The following is a 22,952-nucleotide window of genomic DNA, read 5'->3' on the forward strand; positions in this document are numbered from 1 at the left end:
GTAAGCAAAAATATTTACTTTTGCATGATGCTACATGCATGCTGATAGGTGTCTGCATTAAGCCCAAGACCACTGTTGAAGCATGAATTAAAGTCAGCAAAGCATCTTTTTAACTGTTCAGTTGATTAAAAACCGATCCTCCGACTACGATCCTGTTATATGAGTGGGTCTCATTAACATTTCACATTTTAACAAAGAAAAAATTAAGCCTATTTTAGGACCAACAATTATTTTTTTTTGCATTTTCATGACATTTAAGGATATTTTCCTCTCCTCATTCTCATTACCACAAATCATGTTTTTTTTTTAATTCCTATTATTCTTAGTGATTCTATATTTGTATTACTATAATAAATTTTTTTTTTAATGTGTCATATTGGATAAAAGCATATATTACTAATTTTACATTAAAACAGTAAAACATTATTTTCATCTAATCACCATTATGAGAATGAGTCCTAAAATAATATTTTCATTTTTGTTTTTTTGAGGTAAAAGTTTAGGGTCAGTAATGTTTTTCTATTATGCTCAACAAGGCTGCATTTATTTGATCAAACATAGTAAAAACAGTAATATTGTAAAAATGATTACAATTTAAAATAACTGTTTTCTGCTTTTAATATAATTTACTCCTGTTATTGAAAAGCTGAAATTTCAGCATCATTACTCCAGTCTTCAGTGCCGCATGATTCTTCAGAAATCATTCTAATACTCTGAGTTTTTGCTCAAATAACATTATTATTACCAATGTTGAAAACAGAAAGTATGTACGGTCACTTATGATCAATTTAATGCATTCTTGCTGAAGTATCAATTTCAAAACAAAACAAAACCTCCCAAACTTTTTACCCAGATATGTTTCTTAAGAGATTTCAAGAGATTCACCCCTACATGTCGTGATCATTTCTGAGTAGAATTCATCTAAAATTCATCTTATCAGTGCTTGACCTTGCTGATTGTGAGAGTGTGTGTGCTGTTGTGTGGCAGGTGCTGAACCTGTTCCTGGCCTTGCTCCTGAGCTCTTTCAGTGCCGATAATCTCGCAGCCACGGATGACGACAACGAAATGAACAACCTGCAGATCGCTGTGGGCAGAATACATAAAGGCATCGCACTGATCAAGTCAACTTTGCGCCAGTTCCTCCAAAGCCTCTGTCTGGCCGGCTCTAAACCACGTGCACTAGATGAAGAGAAACCCCTTGATGACCTCCACAGCGACGGCAAGGAAAACTGCTTGTCTAATCACGCTCCGGTGGCAGTCGACCTCACTAAAGACTATCTGAAGGAGGTTTGCGTTTCCCCTGGTAACGGGGTGGAAGGTCACGTAAAGTATGGAATTGAGGAAGGCGACTACATGTCGTTCATACACAATCCCAGCCTTACTGTTACAGTACCGATTGCGGTGGGAGAGTCGGACTTTGAAAATCTGAACACGGAAGATTTCAGTAGCGACTCGTCTGACGTCGAGGGCAGTAAAGAGGTAAGCCGGATTTCATTGACTAAGCAGAAATTTCAATTTTAATATGCATGAAACACAATTCTGAGTTTTTGTTTCAGTGTCGGAGAGATTTGATATGTAACGTAATGTAAAAAAGTCATTTTAATGGTTTATTTTTTATTGATTTAGGTTTGTTTGTAATTCATCAAGAGTCAATGTCTCTTTCCCTGTAGGGAACAAACAGTTGTGTTGAGTCATATTGCCATTGCATCATTCTCTGCTCAGAGCTACAGCCCATTACACGTGTGTGTGTGTGTGTGTGTGTGTGTGTCTGTGTATTTATTGTGCCATGGTCTTCAGGGCAGTTTGTCCCTGTTCATCTGCAGCTAGTTAAGACAAACCTCTGGGCATTGTAGCAGGTAGACTTACTGAGTATACTCATTATATCAGTACACGTTCTCATAAACACGCACTGTCTGGCACACACACACAACCTCACACACACTCTAATGTGTATTATTTACGACCAACTGAGCAGGAATGGCATCATGCATCCCAGACTATGAATGAGGCTGTTGAGGAAATTGCTAAATTCAGCATCCTTGCCCAGGGTGAAATTGAGTATGCTTAACTGTCTGTATGTTTGTGTGTGTGTGTGTCTCTGTTATTGTCTGTCTGTATGTGTGTTTGTATTCCAGCACATTTCCATGCTTTTCCAGCAGTACTGTCACTGTGCTTAAACTTTTCTCTCTCCCCTCTTCTAATTTGATCTATTTCTATATCTAATTTTATTTAAGTGGTTCAGTGTTGAAGTTGCAGACGTTATTATCCATGTTATGTGAAGTGTGTATCTCCTCTCTGTGTGTGACCTGTTATTGCAGCGTTATGACAGACGAACCCCAGGTTTTCTCTGAGAGAGCCCTGTAAGAGACTCACCTTCCTCCTCACCCACACTAACCATGGAGACTGCCTTTGTCATCTAAATCAGACCAAACTATCGTCTCTCTCTCATTTTATCTCTCTTTTTGGATCGGATTGCCCTTTTGTTTTATGTTTCTCAATGCCTGTGCCCTCCCCTCCCTCTTAAACAACCCTATTTTGCACCGAAGAGAGACAGCTGTCAGCCTTTTTGTTTTGGTTTGTTGTTTTCTACATGACTTTGTGTTTCTGTTGTAGCACTGGGCTTCTTTTGCAGTACCTTCAGTCATATGGAATGAGCAAGATCATCATTTTACATCAATAGCCCATTGAACATCTTTCTGTTACATTAGCTTGTATGTTTTGTTTTTTTGTACAAGCTACAAGTGAGCATTCAGAGCTAAATTACCTGAAAACAGGAAGTGGTTGAGTGTGCACGTGAGTGTGTGTGTGTGTGTGAGGAGAGGTGAGCCTTGAAAAACATGAAACTTTAATTATTACTGTCAATGCAGAATTAGTCAATCTCTGAATGATCCATATTAGAATGAAGAAAGCTAGTTGATCCAGCTACAAGCTTAGTAAATAGAGTTTTATGATAAACAACTGTTTTTAAAGTGCACTTATCTTAACTTGCATATAAATATTCATATTAGATGGCAGATTTTGATATTGTTATTTGCAAATGTTATTGTCATATATTGCACTGTAAACTGCTGCAATTGTGGGAATCTGTCTTCATAGCAGTTGAAGGCATTTCTCAATCTGCTGAGGTGTGTAATTGCTAACTGCATTTATGTCATTTGTTGTTGCATATACAGTACAATGAGGAGGGTTCTACTGTGTTGGAACCAAGCCAATGGTTAATTTAGAAAGATATTTGATGATAACTTCTTGACTTTACGGCTTCTGTGCCTCGTGCCTCCTTATATTTGTCTGTCAGTGAGATAGATCTATTCTTAATCGGATTTGAAGACATGAACTGGAAGTTAAGGAGTACCAGAGAGTAACAGGGGATTAGGTACCAAATCAGAATGTTTCACCCCTTAGACTTTAATACATCAATTAGACTTGCTTTAGATCCAACATCAAAAAATATGTCAGATTAATGAGAGGCTTAATTAAAGCTTAGAGATTCTACAGTGAATACATTCAGTCTGGGTCAGGGCAGCTTGTTCAGGTTTGCTCAGCCTCTTATATTCCTTCTGTGATTAAAATGTTAGAGACATTCTGGAAGATTCTGAAATTGCACACAGCATGCTTACATCATTCCCCCGCGCCGCATTAGCTGGGTGCCACGGCAACCAGCGCTCCAGCTCAGTTTTAGACAGCATCCTCCTCTATGTATTTTTTAGCCTCCCTCTGTTTCTCTGAGTGACTGTTTTATCAATCCAGCGGCTGCAAAACCGTCAGAATGGTCAATGTCTTTATGACCCACAATTCTGTTAGGTAAAGAAGTACACTGTGGTCAAGAATAATGTATCAGATAATGAGTTTGCACCCACCACTTTAGGTGTACAATAACATCAGACAATATAATCTTAAATCATCAAACTTATTTATGGGAAAAGCTGTTGTGTTATTTTTCTGCAAAATAACATTGTCTTTCACCACTTTTTTTAAACCTATGAACCCCTTGAGTGTCTTAAGGGTGAATATTGTTAGATAATTACGTCATCCCGTAAAAATCGATACGTAATTTTGTTTTCCTACGAACATAATTCTTGTTGTTCCCATGTTAGGCGCCAGTTAAAGTCGTTTTCTCCAATCAAAGCTAATGAAATGCTGTCTCAGACTTAGCATGTGGCTCTGGTGTTAGTTAACGCTAATGCGGCTCCCCTCCTCTTCAAACTGACTGGCGGACCGAAGCTTGACCACTGCTTAACGGAATGGACTTCCAGCCTGTGTTTTCATGTCAATCAAGGGATTGCACTCAATGGGGTGGGGTCATGTGATAATCTGAATCATGCCCAACCAAATGTATTGGGATTATCCAATAGAAACCATTTGTTTTTTGAAGGGGTGGGGAAAGGTAAGGGGTTGACATTTGCACTGGACATGAAAATACTCAAAGCACTCAACATTTGATGACAAGATCACAAGCTTGGATGAGAAAAAAAATGCACCTTGAGAAACAAAAAAACATGCATGAGGAAGGAATGAAGGCACATCAAATGTACCCACAGCTGACTGTGAGATTATAAGGTGAAGCCAGAGACGTTTGTCTTCATGCCTGGCTGCTAATTAGAAAATCAATTCTCTGAAACAAATCAATCTCTAAATCCACAGGCTTGTAGGTACTTTTGAATGATATGAAACTGCATGGGACTGAGAATAATTGCAAAAGTAATCTGGACTAGGTGGTGTGCTTCAGCCAAGCCTAATTTTGTGCGTGTGTGTCTGTTTGCTTTCTTGTGTCTAATTGTGTGGCTGCATGGATGCCTGTGTAGAAGCTGCCTGTTGATGCGGTTCTCAGTTCCTCAGAGGGGAGCACAGTGGATATCCGACCCCCTGGAGAGGGGGCGGAGTCTGTCGAGTTGGAGCCGGAAGAGTCCCTGGACCCAGAGGCCTGCTTTACAGAAGGTGTGTGTGTGGTTCAGGTATTCCCTATATTCTGGGGACTTTTTGTGGGGAAAGTAATACCAGAAATCTTGGATCTTGTTGGGACATTTTTTGGTCACAATGAGGAAAACGGCTGTAAAGAAATATTTTTTCTTTTTAAACTCAACATGAAATCGAAATGGACCTAGATACCTTATTAATACACACATTCTAGATTTTATTTCTGGATGATTCACTAGTGTATGTTATTTCAAACATGATAACATGCTCCGCCTTTGAAACTATATTTTCTTTTTTGGCTGATGATGGGCTGTACTTGCTGCTGGTTAATGTTAACCTATAACCATTATTGGTTAATGTTAATCATTAGCCTAAAAGCTATTTAGGCATTATTTTAGGCCATTTTTGTTGGTAATACAGCCTTTCTAAATGATTGCCCATAGTTAACGTACTGAAGTATTGCCATTTTCTCTTTGAATGTCCTGTTTCACTGTGAAATACAAAATGAGTTGTGAATAAAGCATTGACCTTTAAGCATAGATTGGAAAACCAGATGTATTTGCTTTTCTTATGAAAGAGATTTAAAGGCACTACAGTATGCAAGTACTAATATAATCAAACACTCAAGCTTCCTCTCTAGTCCATTCATTGTAACAATGATGAAAAATTGGCTCATTTAGAAAAATTATGAGTACATTTGCATACACTACCTTTCAAATTGTCGTAGTCAGCAATAAATGAATACTTTTATTCAGCATAGATGCAATAAATTAATCCCAAAGTGACCGTAAAGACTTTTAAATGGTTACAAAAATGTTGTTTCAAATAAACAGTTCTTTTGAACTTTCTATTTATCAAAGCTTGAAAAAAATACATTAGGCCTATGGTTTCACAGCACAACTGTGTTCAACAATAGTAATATTAAGAAATGTTTCTTGAGCAGCAAATCAGCGTATTAGAATGACTTCTGAAGGATCATGTGACACTGAAGACTAGAGAAATGATGCTGAAAATTCAGCTTTGCCTTCAGCCGACCCCAGACTTTTGAACAATAGTGTTTGACCACCAGTGTCACATATCACATTTACAGTATTCAATGCAGTAACAAATCAGCTTGTTTAAGGGCTAGAGAGAATGTTGTAGCCATGGATCTTTGACTAACATTACAGTGGGATTTCAGGGGGAAATACTTTAAAAAGTACAATTTGGCCCCTTTATGTCATATATAGTACCAAAGCAAGACTTCTAGTATTGACTTTGAGTTTCGGGAGAGTGGACTGTTTATACTGAGCTCAATTGTTATGCTGTCGACTCACATTAAGTGACTTTTCTCTGTATCTTTTGCTCAGGCTGTGTGATGAGGTTTCAGTGCTGTCAGGTCGATGTGGAGAAGAGAAACTGGAAGAATTGGTGGAATCTCAGGAAAACCTGCTTCATCATTGTAGAGCACAACTGGTTTGAGTCCTTTATCATCTTCATGATTTTACTCAGCAGTGGAGCATTGGTGAGAACCATCACACACTATATACTCACCCATTCACAATCATCCCAATCTTTTTATTACAAACATTTAACAAGTAAATTTGTTGCTGTGAATGTGTGTTCAGGCTTTTGAGGACATTTACATTGAGCAGCGTAAGACGATAAAGACGGTGTTGGAATATGCGGATAAAGTCTTCACATACGTCTTTATTTTGGAGATGCTTCTGAAGTGGGTTGCTTATGGCTTCGTCAAATACTTCACCAATGCCTGGTGCTGGCTTGACTTCCTGATTGTTGATGTATGTATGAATCTACTGCTTTGCAGCTGTTCAGTATGTGTGTGTAAGTGGATAGTGTGTGTTCTCTGGATCTGAACACATGCCTACATATGTTCACTACATGATTGAAAGAATGTGTTTGTTTTACAGGTGTCGTTGGTGAGTTTGGTTGCAAATGCTCTTGGTTACTCTGAACTAACTGCCATTAAGTCCCTGAGAACACTGCGTGCTCTTAGACCTTTGAGAGCATTGTCACGCTTCGAGGGAATGAGGGTAAGACACTCACACATCATGTATGCCTTGATTTAACCAAGTAGGACATGTTCCTGGATGCCTAACCTTATTTCTAACCAATGCTTAACATTACAGAGTAATGACTAGGTGGTAAGAAATAGTGATGTAACGATTCACATTACAGTTACACTTATGGTTAAAATTCTGTATGTTCTGTACTTGGTACATTGCTATTAGAAGTGCACAGATTAGGTCATTTGAGGCTAATATGATAACAATGTAGTCAGAAATTAAGATTTAATTTGTTGATACATTGGTTTATAGTTAAATTGAACTACTTTTACCAGATTAACATGTGTTGGCATGTGGTCTTAAGTACTGTGAATTCAGACATGCTTCTTTTGTCACATGCTGCTTTTCGCCTACTATATAGTAGGGAAGTATGCGATTTTGGACGCAGCCCACGTGTGCTGTTCACGTCCTGAAAAGTGAAGCCAAATCATTTTGATCAACCCCTTTTCCTCTTTATATGTGGATGAAAGACTAAAATAAATCTGTTCATCATATAAAGCGATCAGGTCTCTTCAGAAAATGTGGACTAAACCACACAATTTGTATGTTTTAAGATCTCTTTATGAAGTTTTTGAAGTGTCAAAGTGGTAGTTGTGTAGCTGTCTATGGAGGCTCTCAGATTTCTCTCAGATTTCTTAAAAAAGATCTTCATTTGTGTTCCGAAGATTAACAAAAGTCTTACAGGTTTGAAACGACCCTAAACCCTAAAATCTGATTGGTTCATCGCAGTGTTTTCCCAGGACCAGTGAAAATGTTGATCCTGGAACATGTCCTACTTGAGAAAAGCATGTTAAGCAGAATGCTCTCATACAAAAACACTGATACATTTTTAAGTGTTGTTGGGAAGATGTGACCCTCTTGCATGCTGTTGGTGAATATTAGGAGGACATCCTATTTACATGAATAAGTGAATATTGTATGTTGACTGTAGTATTTTTTAGACCTTTCTCTTTAGTGTGCATGCCTCTCTGCATGTGCTGTGGTGAGAGCTCTCTGATCTATTCTGATGATTCTGTGGTGGTTGTTGTGTTGTTTGTGACTTTGTGACTTGACCTTACATTTCTTTCTCTGTTATGTGTCTCTTTTCATTTGCAGTAAACAAATGTTGTGACGTCATCGTGTCTCCACAAGGTTTTTTTCTGTTTTCGTTTTTTGTTTTTTCCACATTTTGGTAGCTCAAAGAGTTTTGTGATGCACCCTCTGCAAGATGTTTATATGTTAAAAAGTTATGTTCTATGAACAAAATTGCAGTTGGTTAATAATTTGAAATAATTTGGAATTAGATATGAATCAAACTGCTGTCAGACTGACAAATACTATCTACTACAAATACTCATTATTAGCTTAATGTAGAATAAAATAGACTTAGCTTTGCTAAACCCTGTTAACCCTCTAAAACTCAACTTGTCATTTCCCAGAATTGTATCTTAATCTATGGAAAGGATTAAGTTTTTATTAGCATGTAAGCCATCCACTATAGAAGTTTAGGAAGTTCATTGTAGTTTCCGCAGCTCTTGTATCCTTAGCAAGAGTTTCTTAGCGTGACATGAATATATGTTAAGGTATGAGTATGTGACATGATTTTTTTTTTTTCTAGGTTGTAGTGAATGCCCTGCTGGGAGCCATACCTTCCATCATGAATGTGCTGCTGGTGTGTTTGATCTTCTGGCTGATCTTCAGCATCATGGGGGTGAACCTTTTCGCTGGGAAATACTACCATTGCATTAATACCACCAACGAAGAAATGATTCCCATCAGTGTGGTCAATAACAGGTCCGATTGCCTTGCCCTGATTAAAAACAATGATACGGCACGCTGGAAAAATGTGAAAATTAATTTCGATAACGTGGGAGCCGGATACCTGGCGCTACTGCAAGTGGTGAGTGAGCTGAACTCATGGCCTGACTGTGATTTATGTTATGCTAAGCATGAAGTTGTCTGTTGTAGTATATTTGCACTATCTATTGATTATTGATATTGTTCTGTTCCACAAGGCCACATTTAAAGGATGGATGGACATTATGTACGCAGCTGTGGATTCTCGTGATGTAAGTGTTTCTCTTTACTGCAGTGGACAGATCTTTAAAATACATTTTTAACCATTCAGGTCGTAATCATAAATTTGTTTCAAAAATCATAATATTTGTGATTTAACAATTAATGAATCAAAGGGATAAATAATATTTTCGCATGGAAAATCTCACATTACCATTGGTCTATACAATACATAGAGTAGGAGTGTACTTATGTAGATTAAGTTATTTGTAATGTGAATGTGTAATAAAATACAACATTTCCTTGTTCTTGCAGTTGGAGCAACAGCCTGACTATGAATCTAACCTTTACATGTACCTATACTTCGTCATCTTCATTATCTTCGGCTCCTTCTTTACCCTTAACCTCTTCATTGGTGTCATCATTGATAACTTCAATCAGCAGAAGAAAAAGATAAGTATTAAACTGAGGGAGGAGAATTTAAACACTTTAATATAATGTAAGACGCAATTCTGTTAAGACCTTAGTTATCTTTATTTGTGTTTAGTGCAAGTGATGAGGAATAAAGCATATAACAATATGAAGCCTCAAATCAACCTCTGCGATTTTCAGTTTGCTTTTAAAGAGACGTAATGTGATATGTACACACTCTGTGGTTTTGTTTAGTGAGCACAATACCTTATTGAACTGGTTTTGTTTATAAAACAAACACAATGGTTGTCCATTGAGAGAGAAATAGGACCTGGTATGGGCTGAACTGCCTCTTTGACATTTTCAGAGGTTCACAGGTGAAAAACTAACAGAGGCCTGGTTGCATTATGTTTGTGTTGTGACATATAATGAAACCATGGTTGTAACCAGTCTTCTGTATTTGCTCTTTACCTTGGAGGTCAGGATATCTTCATGACAGAAGAACAGAAGAAATATTACAATGCCATGAAGAAACTGGGATCTAAGAAGCCTCAGAAGCCAATTCCCAGGCCTACGGTAAGACACACACAGCTCACTTCCGCAGACTGTGTCTAACACTAGTGTTATAAGAACTTCCATTGTAACTTTGCATTGTTTATTATAACAAAATTAAACATAGCATCATTTTCTTTATATGACATATAATGATCATTTCTCTGTACTTCCATCTAGAACAAGTTTCAAGGCATCGTCTTTGACTTTATCACCAAACAAGCCTTTGACATTGTCATTATGATCCTGATCTGCTTGAACATGGTGACCATGATGGTGGAAACCGACGACCAGACAAAGGAGATGGATGATATTTTGTACTGGATAAACCTGGTTTTCATCGTCCTCTTCACTGGAGAATGTGTGCTCAAGATGATCTCCCTGCGGCACTACTACTTCACCATTGGCTGGAATGTGTTTGACTTTGTAGTGGTGATTCTGTCAATTGTTGGTAAGAGATTCTTGGAGATTCTACAGATCTACTGAGGTTTTACTATCATAAAACTATCATAACATTTTGAAGATTTAGTCCAGCAACATACGTTATGTAACATGTTGTTCCTTCAATGCAGTAAAGGTGCAGTCACGTATACTGTTGATTTGGCGAAGTTTTGCAGATGAAATCTAGTCATTTCAATAGGAATCCATTCGATCAGGAATTTCTGATTCATTTCCGTCACACGGATTCACTGTGTTGACCAACAAAAAGCTGCTTGGTTTAAAAGTGACTTCTGTGTCAGCTGCTTTTTACGTTGCTACACTTGACAATGGACCTTTTTGGCTCCGACATTTTGCATCTTATTTGATCTGAAAGAGAAAACTGGCCAAAGAAGACAGTTTAGGCTAATGTCTGCTATAGTGTGTTGTGGCAAAAACAATAATTAAACATGCATAAGAGACACCAAGAATCAAATTGTATTTTAAAAGATATTTATTCTCTTGCAAGAGGCTTAGTCACAAAATCACAGCAGCTACCCCGTGACGTGAGCAAGACCTGACACCCAGCCCAGGAAATTCCCTTCTTATACTCCTTCTTCAAGGTCTTTTCTCTGTAGTTTTCCACTCACCCAGCATGGCCACATCTAGCTGATTTAGAATAGAATGACCCCTCTAACCCCCCTTGGCTAAATTATCTTCCATACCTAAAGAGTTAAAGGTTCTTAACCATTTGTCTTACTGTGTGTGTCTTGCTTACGTCAGGTGCACAAACATACATAAAAAGTGTAAAATATCAATTTTTCTACAACAAGTGATAGATATTTCCTTGCAGTAATGCTGAGAATGCTAGAATGCTAGAACCATAAACATTCATGTACTGTATTTGTGTAGAGTATGCTTTGACCCTACCTTAAATATTGTGTTACATAAAAATAATGATTCCTGAAATCGCTTATCAGACTTATTTTTCTTTTTTTTTTTGTCAGGCATGTTCCTCTCCGAGTTGATTGAGAAATATTTTGTATCGCCAACCCTGTTTCGAGTCATCCGACTTGCCAGAATCGGCCGTATTCTTCGTCTCATCAAAGGGGCCAAAGGCATTCGTACCCTCCTGTTTGCCTTGATGATGTCACTTCCTGCCTTGTTCAATATTGGCCTCCTCCTCTTCCTGGTCATGTTTATCTATGCCATCTTCGGAATGTCCAACTTTGCCTATGTGAAGAAAGAGGCGGGGATTGATGACATGTTTAACTTCGAGACATTCGGGAACTCAATGCTTTGCCTGTTCCAGATCACCACTTCTGCCGGATGGGACGGCCTCTTGGCGCCCATCCTGAACAAGAAGCAAGATCTGAATTGTGACAGCGAAATGGAGCACCCGGGCAGCTCGTACCGCGGCAACTGCGGAAACCCCTCAGTCGGCATCTTCTTCTTTGTGAGCTACATCATCATCTGCTTCCTGATTGTGGTGAACATGTACATCGCTGTGATCTTGGAGAACTTCAGTGTAGCCACAGAGGAGAGTGCCGAACCACTCAGCGAGGACGACTTTGAAATGTTCTACGAAGTCTGGGAGCGATTCGACCCCAATGCTACGCAGTTCGTGGAGTACAACAAGCTTTCTGACTTTGCGGATGCTCTGGATCCTCCGTTACGCATCGCCAAGCCAAACAAGATCCAGCTCATTGCCATGGACCTGCCCATGGTCAGTGGTGATCGCATCCACTGCCTGGACATCCTGTTTGCCTTTACCCTGAGGGTACTGGGAGAGGAGGGCGAGATGGATGCCCTGAGGGGACAAATGGAGGATCGTTTCATGGCCTCCAATCCCTCCAAAGTCTCCTACGAGCCCATCACTACAACCCTCCGGAGGAAACAGGAGGAGATGTCGGCCTCCATCATTCAAAGGGCCTTTCGACGGTACCGTATAAGGCAAACAGTAAAGAAGGCCTCTAAAGCGTATCGGCAACAGCTGCAGGACGGGTTGCGTATCCCGGAGAAAGAGGTGCTTGTCATTGGAAAGTTTCAAGAGAACTCAGCGTCGGATAAAACGGATATGACTCCCTCTTCTGCCTCGCCGCCATCTTATAACAGTGTGGCCAAGTCAGAGAAAGACAAATATGAAAAAGAGAGGAGAGAGAAGGAGGACAAAGCAAAAGATGCACGGGACAGAAAAAAATGAATGAGGGATTGAAACGGAGACTGTTCTTTTCAACTGAGACACTGTTTACAGAGCGGAACACGAGCACCGGGGGGCAATTCACCTCAAGCGGTTTTGGAACTAATGCCAAACTGAGTGTGTGTGTGTGGGGGGCGGAGTGTGTGTATGTGCGTGTGTGTGGGGCGGAGTGTGTGCGTGGCCACCGAGGTAGCCTTAGGGTGCGTTTATGGTGTTCACGGAAAGCGTTCTTTCAAGGACAAGTGCCAGTGTCGACACGACCAACACACGCACACACACACGCTTGAGTATGACTGTTGAATCCCTAAAGACATTGGTGTCAAACAAAATGGCAAGTATAGAGTGGTGTGTGAGTTTGTCTTTTAGTTTTGAGTGTTGTCACACAATCCTGAGGACTAAAAGAAACTGTTATAGTCATCAGTAGCTAGTGCTAACACTACCGCTGGTGTCTTTCTTATTGAATGGCGTATTATATACCTGCACATTTTTGTTAGCTCATTTTTTAAATCATGTTGAACTTTTCTACTCATAGGTTTGATTGTCTGAACTTCTTAATTTAAGGGCACGTCTGTGGAGGGAGGGGCTGGGGAATGTCGATCATATCCGGTAGTGAATTATCTGAACGGGACCTCATTTACTTTAGCGTATGCCGAACAAACCACACACACACGCACACACACTCGTATATATACCAGTAGGTTCCAAGTGCTACAAAATCAATCACTCAGTAAGCTGAGAGCAGAATGCTACTGTACTAATCAGGACTTTAACACATAGAATGTTTTTTTATTATTTATGGATGGAGATGTAGGCCTGTCTGCACTGCCTTACTGAACACAAACACGAAAATGGATGGATTGAACATAATCTTCCACTGTTGATAGCAGAATGAGCCAAACTCAGTGAATTTGTCAAACCGGTTGATCAATGTTCTGGGTTCAATACATGTTAAGCTCAATTGACAGCATTTGTGTCATTATAAGGCACTTACAATGGGAGTAAAAATGGCCAAGCAGTAAATATTCAAATATACACTGTTTATAGCCACTTGTATAGTAGAGCCACAAAACTATTGTATTATAAAATATTATATACAAAATATTAAATGTTATATTATAATTACACATGCGTTAACATGAGACTAGTGTGATGTAATCGCTTACTAATCTTGTCTGTTGTATTTTTTTTATTTTTTTTTAAATCTGTTGTCATGACAATGCTCGTAAAGCCTGTAAACTCAATACAGTTTCGCACAATATCTGCACAAAGACACCAAGAAGGGAGGGTAATTAATGCAACTTTGACCAGATTTGTATTATTTTTTATCTTAAAGGGGCCACATCCTATTTTTTTTTGCAGTGCATCTTATCAAAAGCTCTTTACCCGACACCTGGTGAAAACAACACGTTTCTGGAATAGCAACAACCACGGGAATTAAATAAAAAAAAATGGTCCTGCTGCAAATATTACTTTTAACTTAATGTTTTTAAATAATAATAATAATTGAATTCCTATTACAGAAGATTTAATGTAACTGTTTTATAAAAAAAAATATAAGTTATTCATCTTGGCATGCAAACCCTCCAGATGCTGGCATAGTTTACTTTTATATAAAAAAAAAAAAAATGTATTGGTAGTTTCTTACTCTAACCTATTTTTTTTCTTATTTTAGGGACTTGACATTATTTCCGGTGGTAATCAATATTATGCAACAAATGCTGTTCATTGAAGCCTAAACATTCTTTAATTTGTACACCACAGATGATAGCAAAAACAACGACCAAAATGTTAACAGACTTCGGATAGCCTGAATGTACACTCACTGGTGAACGTGATGAGAAATGGCAATGTAACCCTACTGAATGTCTCTACCAGACAGCCACATGTCTCACCGTCTCATTTTATTTTGAACAAAAAGAAATGAAATAAAAACATATTTATATATATATCTTCCGAATCTAAAACCATTCCGTGCATAGGTGCAGGTCAACCTGTCAGTGGATGTCTACTTGACAACAATTTTCCTCGTTTCAAAGTTCAATGTCTGTCGCCGAGCATCGGCAACAACCCTGAGTTCTGCTGAATAATACGATTAAGACATGAGCTCTTCTGTTGAACTAGTGGTGGTGATTTTGTATGTATATACTGGCACGCTGTATCTCACCTCTGTATTCAACTCTGTAGAGGAGCACTTTTACACGCCACTTAAACTGTCATTTGGATGCATGTGATCGTGTGCGAGAGGTGTACGTGCGAGTGTGAAAGAGAAATAGAATATGCGAGAGAGATCTATATGTGTGTTTTGACTGTATGTACTGGGGCCACCATCGATGTGCTTTATTCTCATTTTCTTTATTGTTTATAATGTAAATAGTAGTTTCAAGCTCATGTTATTGGTTTTTTTTATTATTATTATTTTGTTTCAAATTTTTTTTTTTTGCACAGTGCTACATGTGAAGGCCAGGTCCTGGTTTTAAATGTACATAAAAATTTATGAAGCAATCAGTGGTTGTCATATTTCATTCGTAGTGTGGTAGTAAACTGCATGCACTATATTAACCAATTTCATGGTGACGTTATTTTAAAAGCCAAAAGAATAAAGATCCTATTTTTTGTACCAAAGCTAAACTTATTATATTCGTTATCACACACTCTGAAAGTACATCGCAAATTGAATTTCAAGAGAGAATCACAGCAGAGAAATACATACTTTTTGTTGGGTTACTTGAAAATGTTTATGATTTGCAAACGTGTACCTTTTGTTTTGAATGTGCAATATGAATTGATTTCCTCTAAAGCAGAGCACAGTTTGCAGACATCCACTGTAGTTTTCCAAAATAAAGCACATTTTGGGAAACCAGTAACTGAAAAGCCTAAGACAGTTATTTTGAAAATGTTTTTGTCAAATATGCAGCATTTGTCTCAGTTCTATCGGCTGTATTGTTATTTGTGCCATTCAAAAATTAATAAATAATCCAAATAAAGCAAATAGCTATCAGTCGATATAGCCGTTATTTTGTGAACATTTAAGAATGTGGTCGCTGTGATTTTGCCAAGACATATTCTGGATCAAATGTTGTTGAGTCTGGAACAACATTTTCTGTCCAATAATTTAATTCTAACCCTATCCGTACCCATAAACCTAACCCTATCCCTATGATAGATGAATAACACTGATGTAGAAGCATCAAACACTGGTTGTAAACCTAAACTTTACATAAACTGTAAACTTGTCCCTCAAATCTGATTAGTTCAATGTGTTACCTCTGGACATCACAAATCTCTGCTGAAAAAAGGAGAAGAGAAATGGAAGAGGTGTAGAAGAGAGGTAAGAGAAACAGAAGAGGGTCTAAATTTAGTCTGTTCGGTGAGATTAACTGCTGCAATCATCCTTCTATTACTGCCATTTCACAGACCCAATGTGTGTGTGTGTGTGTGTGTGTGTGTGTGTGTGTGTGTGTGTGTGTGTGTGTGTGTGTGTGTGTGTGTGTGTGTGTGTGGAGAAACACTGTAATCAGGAATGACCCTGCTGGAGTGCCTTTCTTCCTGTTGCCTGGCAACCTGACATCACAGTACACCCTTCAGTGATTGATCACACAGCGTCTACCCATAGTGCTCTGGGGTTTTCAGCAGGCTTTCCCCAACCAACACCCCTCATTCTCTGTGTCTCATCCCCTCTCCCACACTCACTCATTCATTCATGCTTTCTGTTTCAGTCAAAGAGAGAGACAGGCGTGCATTTCCTGATTACACTGTCCCTGTGGGATTTTTTTAAGTAGCTGCTTATTTTACAGTCTTTTATGGTGAGGTCTGGTGCAGGAGATGAGTGTGCTTGTTTATGCATAAAATGATAAGGTTCTTTATGATGTTAAAGTGCGTTTGTTTTTCTCCCATCATTTTTGTCCAAATCAAAATGAATCAAAAAACAGAAAAACAACGATGAGCTGATAAGCTGTATCTCTGATGAACATCAGAGATGCACAGATTCATATCCTTACAAATTCAAGCTCAAAAAATACAGGGTGGGGTTGACGAGTGACACTGGTACCAAAGACAAATTTCAATCAAATCTCATTCTAAATAGTCCAAGGCGCCCTCTTGTGGTCGAATGATGGGTACACATGCGTTGTATAATGGACGTTTGCCCTTCACAAGCAAACGTGGTGTTGCACCGCATGAACAGGGAGAGTTTTTCATTATTTCTGTCTTAAAGGGAATAATGTCTATAATACTGTCTATAATATAGTGGACATGAAATGGACAGCAAAATCGCTGTCTTAAGAAGTCTCTCTTAAAGGTATAGTTCACCCAAAAATGAAAAACCTTAAAGGGGGGGTGAAACACTCAGTTTCAGTCAATCTCATGTTAATCTTGAGTACATATAGAGTAGTATTGCATCCTTCATATCTCCAAAAAGTCTTTAGTTTTATTATATTTATAAAAGAAAGATAGGCTGTGCGAGTCTTTCCGGAAAAAAACGAGCGGCTGGAGGCGTGCCGTTTGGGCGGAGCGCCGATAGCTAACAACACACAGACATTTGAAGCAGTTTTACTCACCGCCTACGGTTCCAACGCACGACCGTGAACCTTTATCGTTGGGACTGCTCCATCCTTAAGCATTAGACGATCTGCAAATCCGGCGTCGAACTGGGCCTTGTTTATAAAACCTATGCAGCGCTGCCGATGATTTCCTGTTGAAGCGTGTTGATGTGCGCGGTCTCGCTCTCCTCTGGTCGACGTGTGAGCGGGCGCGCTTTTCCGAGAGAAATGCTCATATAAGGAGTTCCACTCTCATCTACGTCATTAGATCCACGATCGAAAAAAAACAGCCGAAACTTGTACCAACCCGGAAGTAAGATTTTCGGCACAGAAATTCTCCGTTATTCGTCCAAAATATTTTTTTTTAACTTTGGCCATGTTTAGCTTGAGAATCCATCTCTTTAACACTGTAAACAACTCTGAATACATGAAACACCACTATTGCTTTTAATGGTAAACTACAATATACTTTCATTTCTATTGAAAATTGTATGTCATGTGTTTAAATATGTAATTACACATTTTGTAAAGTTTAAGTTAAATACTTTATCAAATAACACACTACAGTTAAAGGGGCATTCCACCCATTTGAACATTGTTTTTTATTTAAAGTGGGTCATATGTAGTCGAAATGTTAAATAAATTTTGAATTTGGTGCCTTCGTGACCGAGGAAAGACAAAAAATAACTTCAGGACGCATTTGTATGAAAGACAACAACTCCCACAATGCACCACATTGCACAGCTCCGCAAGCCACTCCCACTAATCCAGAAAGCGCATATCTGCCTATAAGAGAAATCACTCTTCCGTCTACAAGGATAGCTACCACCAGAGTTTGAAATTCATTTCACATTCACACAAAATGTCTAGTTAGTTGGCGAACTCATTAGTGCATTACTCCTCGTTTGTATTTCTTTCGAAAAGGTGAATTATTGCATGGTACCTGGATGTTCAGTCAGAACATATGCGGCGTGCGAAACTAGGATAGTTCTCAACACAAACGTCTGTGTCCTCGTCTGATTCAGAGATTTCGTCCAGGAGAAATTGTCATCGTTGAAATTCTTTGCCGCAGACGGACTCTATCTCTGTGTTCGTAGTTGCATAGTGAGATCACCGGCGCCACCAGTCCGCCCTAACTCGAGCCAGTCCGGGCTCCTCGTCCGCGGCAGGCAGGTCTTCTGCCTCGGCTGCTCTTCGCTATAATGCGGCTTGTAAAGGTAGCCACAAACACCTGATTCAAGCATCAGACTTCCGAAATCCTCTTCTTCTATATCATATTGAGCACTCTCCTCCGCTATTGTCATTACTTTACATCTGTCTCCACAGCGTCTGTTAGCTTAGCTTCAAACAAGATGGAGGATATTGCTTTCAGTTTCAGAGAGTAAAGTCCCACCCACTGATCTGTAATAGGTCTGTAGCGTGAGCGGGTCCCGCCCCCTGGGAAAGATGAGGAACTAGTGCTTGTAGTCTCAACAGAAATCCCCCCCTCTTACACTTCCTCCTACAATGACGCAAAATGATGATTTTTGCGTCATTGTAGGAGGAAGTGTAAAAGGTAAATAACGGATTTCTCCCGTCTCAGGGGAAAATGAGAGAGTGTTGCACGACCATTCAATAGTATGACTGGGTTTCTAACAATGCAAAGCTTAATGCAAATGGGTGGAGTGTCCCTTTAAAATTATAATCAAATACTTTTCATGTGTTTTAGTATGTTAGGCAACACATAAAGCATGACAAAAGATTATTAATACATACATACATACATACATACATACATAATGATCTAAAATGCACTTTTTTAAAAGTGTAGGCCCTACTTACAGTAAGTGTGTTAATAAACAGTCTAATCTCTTTAAATACACTTAAATGGCCTTTTATGTCATTAATTTTATCTATCAATTAAGAGCTTTTCTTTTTCACAAGGGTTTATTGTATGTTTGTGTGTACATGTGTGAGTTACTGAGTGTGTGTGGCGCTTTAAATGGTGTGAGTAATTGCCTCTGAATGTCACCAGCTCAATTTTTCCACTAAGTAAAAATGTGGGAAAGTAAGAGAAAGAGCCTGACTACGTAAAAAAAAAAAAAAAGGACACCACCTCACCATCTGCATTTTCGTAACATGGAAAGTACAGGCATTTTACCAAATTCAACAAGCTGCAAAAAGAGAAATGTTCCTCTTTGTAACACATGGATAAATGTGCTCCTGATGGATAAAAGTGCTGAGAAAAATATATATGCTCCTTAGTTTTGCTTTAAAGGAACCATACATTTAACTCTTTGAGCTGTGTTTCTCCATGCAATCTCATATTTCCAGAAGTAGAAGATAAGTAGGTCAAGTGAGGAGAGAGAGTGAAGGAGAGAAAGAAACAGAGAAAGACAACCTCAAACACTGCTCTTTACCAGTGAGGAGGAGCAATCTCATCTCCACTCAAAGACTGAAAATGCCTTGACTGTGAAGAACTGAGATGACATATCAACTATTGTCATTGTCAATTATATCAACACACCGTCAGCTATTCAGTACAGGATTTTACTCTACTGTATTAATAAACAGTAACAATTCCAGATACAGAATATTTCACACTATATAAAAAGTTGCTTCCTTCATTTTTTTAAAGTACAATTAACTTGGATGTTTAAGTCATTTCAACTTAAATTACATTAAACTGACTTAATGACTTCTAAAAAAAAGGTTGAAATTGCTTAACCTATTTTGATGAGTTAACGCAATGTAAAACCATATGTTGTCATAACTTATTGATCATATAATTTTATAGTGCATGATAATGTCTGACCACCAACAGATATTTTCATGAAATTGAAAATGGTCCCAACACAAGAGTGCTGCAATACAATAGGGTGCCATTTAAAGAGTCTTGGACCAAACAGCTAAAGAATGTACAAGAACATAAAAATTCCTTTTTTAGGAGGGCTGAGTTTTTCCCCCATTGTAAACAAAAATGTCACAGGGCATTCCAGGCCATGAGAATATAATGAACTGACTTTGGTTGGTAGGTGTTGATGGTAGTTTATCAAAAGAACTGAATGGTAATTGGTGATGGTATAATGCACGTTGTTCCTCAAGGGTATGTGTAAGGCCCTCTTCTGATTCAGTTTTATTTGCTTTTTTTTTTCATATGACTGTTGGAAGTAAAAGGAAAGTTCACCCAGAAATTAAAATTCTGTCATCATTTACTCACCCTCATGTCGTTCCAAACCTGTATGACTTTATTTCTTCTGTGGAACATACAAAAAAAGGTATTTTGGAGAAGTTGGTAACAGTTTGGTGACCATTGAAACCACTGAATGGACAAAAAAAAAAGGCCTTTCTCAAATATTTTCATTTATGTTCCACAGAAGAAAGAAAGTCATGGAGGTTTGGACTGACACGAAGGCAAGTAAATGTTGACAGAATTTTCATTTTGGCTGAACTAACTATTTAGGTAGCTGCTTATTGTAGGCTAATTTCCGAGACAAAGCACGCAATGAGGTTTGTGTAAAAAATAAATCTGGCCCTCCTGCAAGATGTCTAGAAATATTGTTATCAGCAAGACAACGCAGTTTAATGTTTGTGTGCTATTAAAGCACAAATGAATAACCTTAAGCTGAATGTTTCTCTCTCTGTATTTTGGTGTGTGTGTAGTACTGAGTGTAAGATGAGTGGACAGGCCTGTAAGCGAGCTGTCTTTCTGTGGGTTGAATAATGCATTTCTGTGACGTTCTCCTCCTCTCTCTCTCCTTACAGCCGTGTCTTACTTCTCTTATCATTAGTTTGCATTAACCTGACCCCATCATTCCCTCTCCTCCATTATCTCTCCTGCTCTTTACTTGCAATCTCCATCTTTTCGCCTCATCAGACATTCTTACAATCTCCTCAGTGAAGTACAAGCATCCACTGTAGCAGAAGCGTGTGAATGTAGATCACATGTTTTCACCTGTCTCTGATCCATTCCATGACTCAACCGTCTGAACGTGTCCTGCCTGGAATTCATTTGCTTAAGTAATGCTGGTCATAGAATCCTCCCCCCTGGTTTATATATAACCATTTTCCTCCATTCATCCGTCTGTCTATGGCCATTTCCTGTAAGATAAATGGAGTCATGATACTTTTCACAGTAAGAATGAGTTTGAGCACAGCAGCAGATTTATCACAGCATCTATGGTATGCTGTTGTTTACCACAGGAAATCATTTCAACTTTTTGTAAAAACAAACTGAAACATGAATAAGAGTAACACAGGACATTGTGCAACCAGGCGCAACGTGATATAATGTAGTGATAAAAGGTCTCTCTTAAAAACTCATTACAGTTTTTGTCATAGTTGTGACCACAATTTTGTACATTGCATGATATCCAATGTAAATCTCATTGGCCTAAAATCTAGCTCTACTGTACATACACTACAGTTCAAAAGTTTATGGTCGATAAAATTTAAAAATGTTTTAAAAGGAATATCATATGCTCACAAAGGATGCATTAATTTGATCAAAATTACAGTAAAAAAAAAAAAAGCAATAATGTGGAATATTATTAAAATTGAACTGTTTTCTATTTTAATATATTTACATCCTGTTTTCGGTTGAAGTCCAAAGTAGTCGATTGTCGAGTTCACGCGCATAGGTTTAGTTACCTATGATCACGCGCATGAACTCGACAGTCGACTTTTGGACTTCAACCGAAAACAGGATGTAAATACAGGTATTTGCGCTGGCTTAAATAACATCATTTTTATCCATTTCTTTCACATCTACTGCAGTCAGATTCACTCGTGTTCACTCTGAAGGAATCACTCACATTGGCTGTGCACTTGTAATGACACATCAAGGATGTTAAGAGGCTAAAAGCAGGTTTAAAACTTGCCCCATTGAAGTCAACAGGGTGCAAATTTTAAAAAGAGGATAACACGGTGTAGGCAACACCAATTTTTGTCGTTGTTCTCTGTACTGACAGCACTCCAAATTTACAAAAAAATGAGCTCAATGTTAAAATTGACCGGAGTTCTCCTTTAATAATAATACTAAAAAATATTATTATCAATATTGAAAACACTTGTGCTGCTTAATATTTTTGTGGAAACAAAAAGGTCAAAAGAAGAGCATTTATTTACATGTATGTACTGTCACTTTTGATTTATGTGTCCTTAATAAAAGTATTAATTTCTTTAAAAAAAATGACAGTAAAAATGCAAACTTTTGAACTGTAACTGTATATTGTCACTGGAACATGCCTGGTTCAATTTTTTTCAATTTATTTATTTATTGAAACTGAGATACAAGTCAAAATATTGTGAACAGTAATTAATGATACTATTAATAGAACATAACTTGTATTTAACCTGAAATATTCCTAACCACGCAAGGATAGATCATGGAAATGAGGCAAATGGAGTTTGGTATAAATGTCCTTGTCACCATGTTTTCGCTTTTGTAATTGTGATTTAATTTCTCATCATACGCAGACCAAATACTGCAGAAATACAATTCAAATATTTTTTTTATAAGCTGCTTGACGAGAAGCACTTGTATAATATAAAGCTTCAATATATTGTTTTATATATATCGGCAATTATGAGATAAAATCTCAGATTTTTGGCTTTATAAGTCACAATTGTGAACTCTAATGTGTCAATCACAGTATACCATCTTATTGTTTTCAAAACCCATGTGGAAGGGGGGCAAAAGGTGGTCTGAGGCTGAAGATTATTGAAATGTTGTACAATAAGAAACTATTTCAAACTTTTTACTTCAAAATGCCATGCTTAGTTCAATATGTTACTTGCCAGTTCTTGCCAGTGGAAATCCTACACCAAATGTTTTTCAGTGTAGTAACCTCTGTCTTTTTTAAATAAATGGCTTCTTTT

The 22,952-nt window shown here is 38.2% G+C and overlaps 1 protein-coding gene across 3 annotated transcripts in view; it reads left to right on the forward strand.

The window, feature by feature from the left end:
* scn1lab (sodium channel, voltage-gated, type I like, alpha b) overlaps positions 1 to 14,642 on the forward strand; it is a 49,149-nt gene extending 34,507 nt beyond the window's left edge. For all 3 annotated transcript variants that reach the window (XM_079883932.1, XM_079883933.1, XM_079883934.1), the window contains 11 exons: positions 988 to 1,479; positions 4,803 to 4,935; positions 6,264 to 6,418; positions 6,522 to 6,695; positions 6,825 to 6,947; positions 8,578 to 8,859; positions 8,975 to 9,028; positions 9,291 to 9,428; positions 9,858 to 9,962; positions 10,119 to 10,389; positions 11,363 to 14,642. In XM_079883932.1, the coding sequence (XP_079740058.1) occupies positions 988 to 1,479; positions 4,803 to 4,935; positions 6,264 to 6,418; positions 6,522 to 6,695; positions 6,825 to 6,947; positions 8,578 to 8,859; positions 8,975 to 9,028; positions 9,291 to 9,428; positions 9,858 to 9,962; positions 10,119 to 10,389; positions 11,363 to 12,558 (3,123 nt within the window). In that variant the 3' untranslated portion in view covers positions 12,559 to 14,642. The remainder of the gene's footprint in view (positions 1 to 987; positions 1,480 to 4,802; positions 4,936 to 6,263; positions 6,419 to 6,521; positions 6,696 to 6,824; positions 6,948 to 8,577; positions 8,860 to 8,974; positions 9,029 to 9,290; positions 9,429 to 9,857; positions 9,963 to 10,118; positions 10,390 to 11,362) is intronic.
* The last annotated feature ends 8,310 nt before the right edge of the window (positions 14,643 to 22,952 follow it).

Source organism: Squalius cephalus, assembly GCF_949319135.1.
Source record: "Squalius cephalus genome assembly, chromosome: 10".
NCBI lineage: Eukaryota > Metazoa > Chordata > Actinopteri > Cypriniformes > Leuciscidae > Squalius > Squalius cephalus.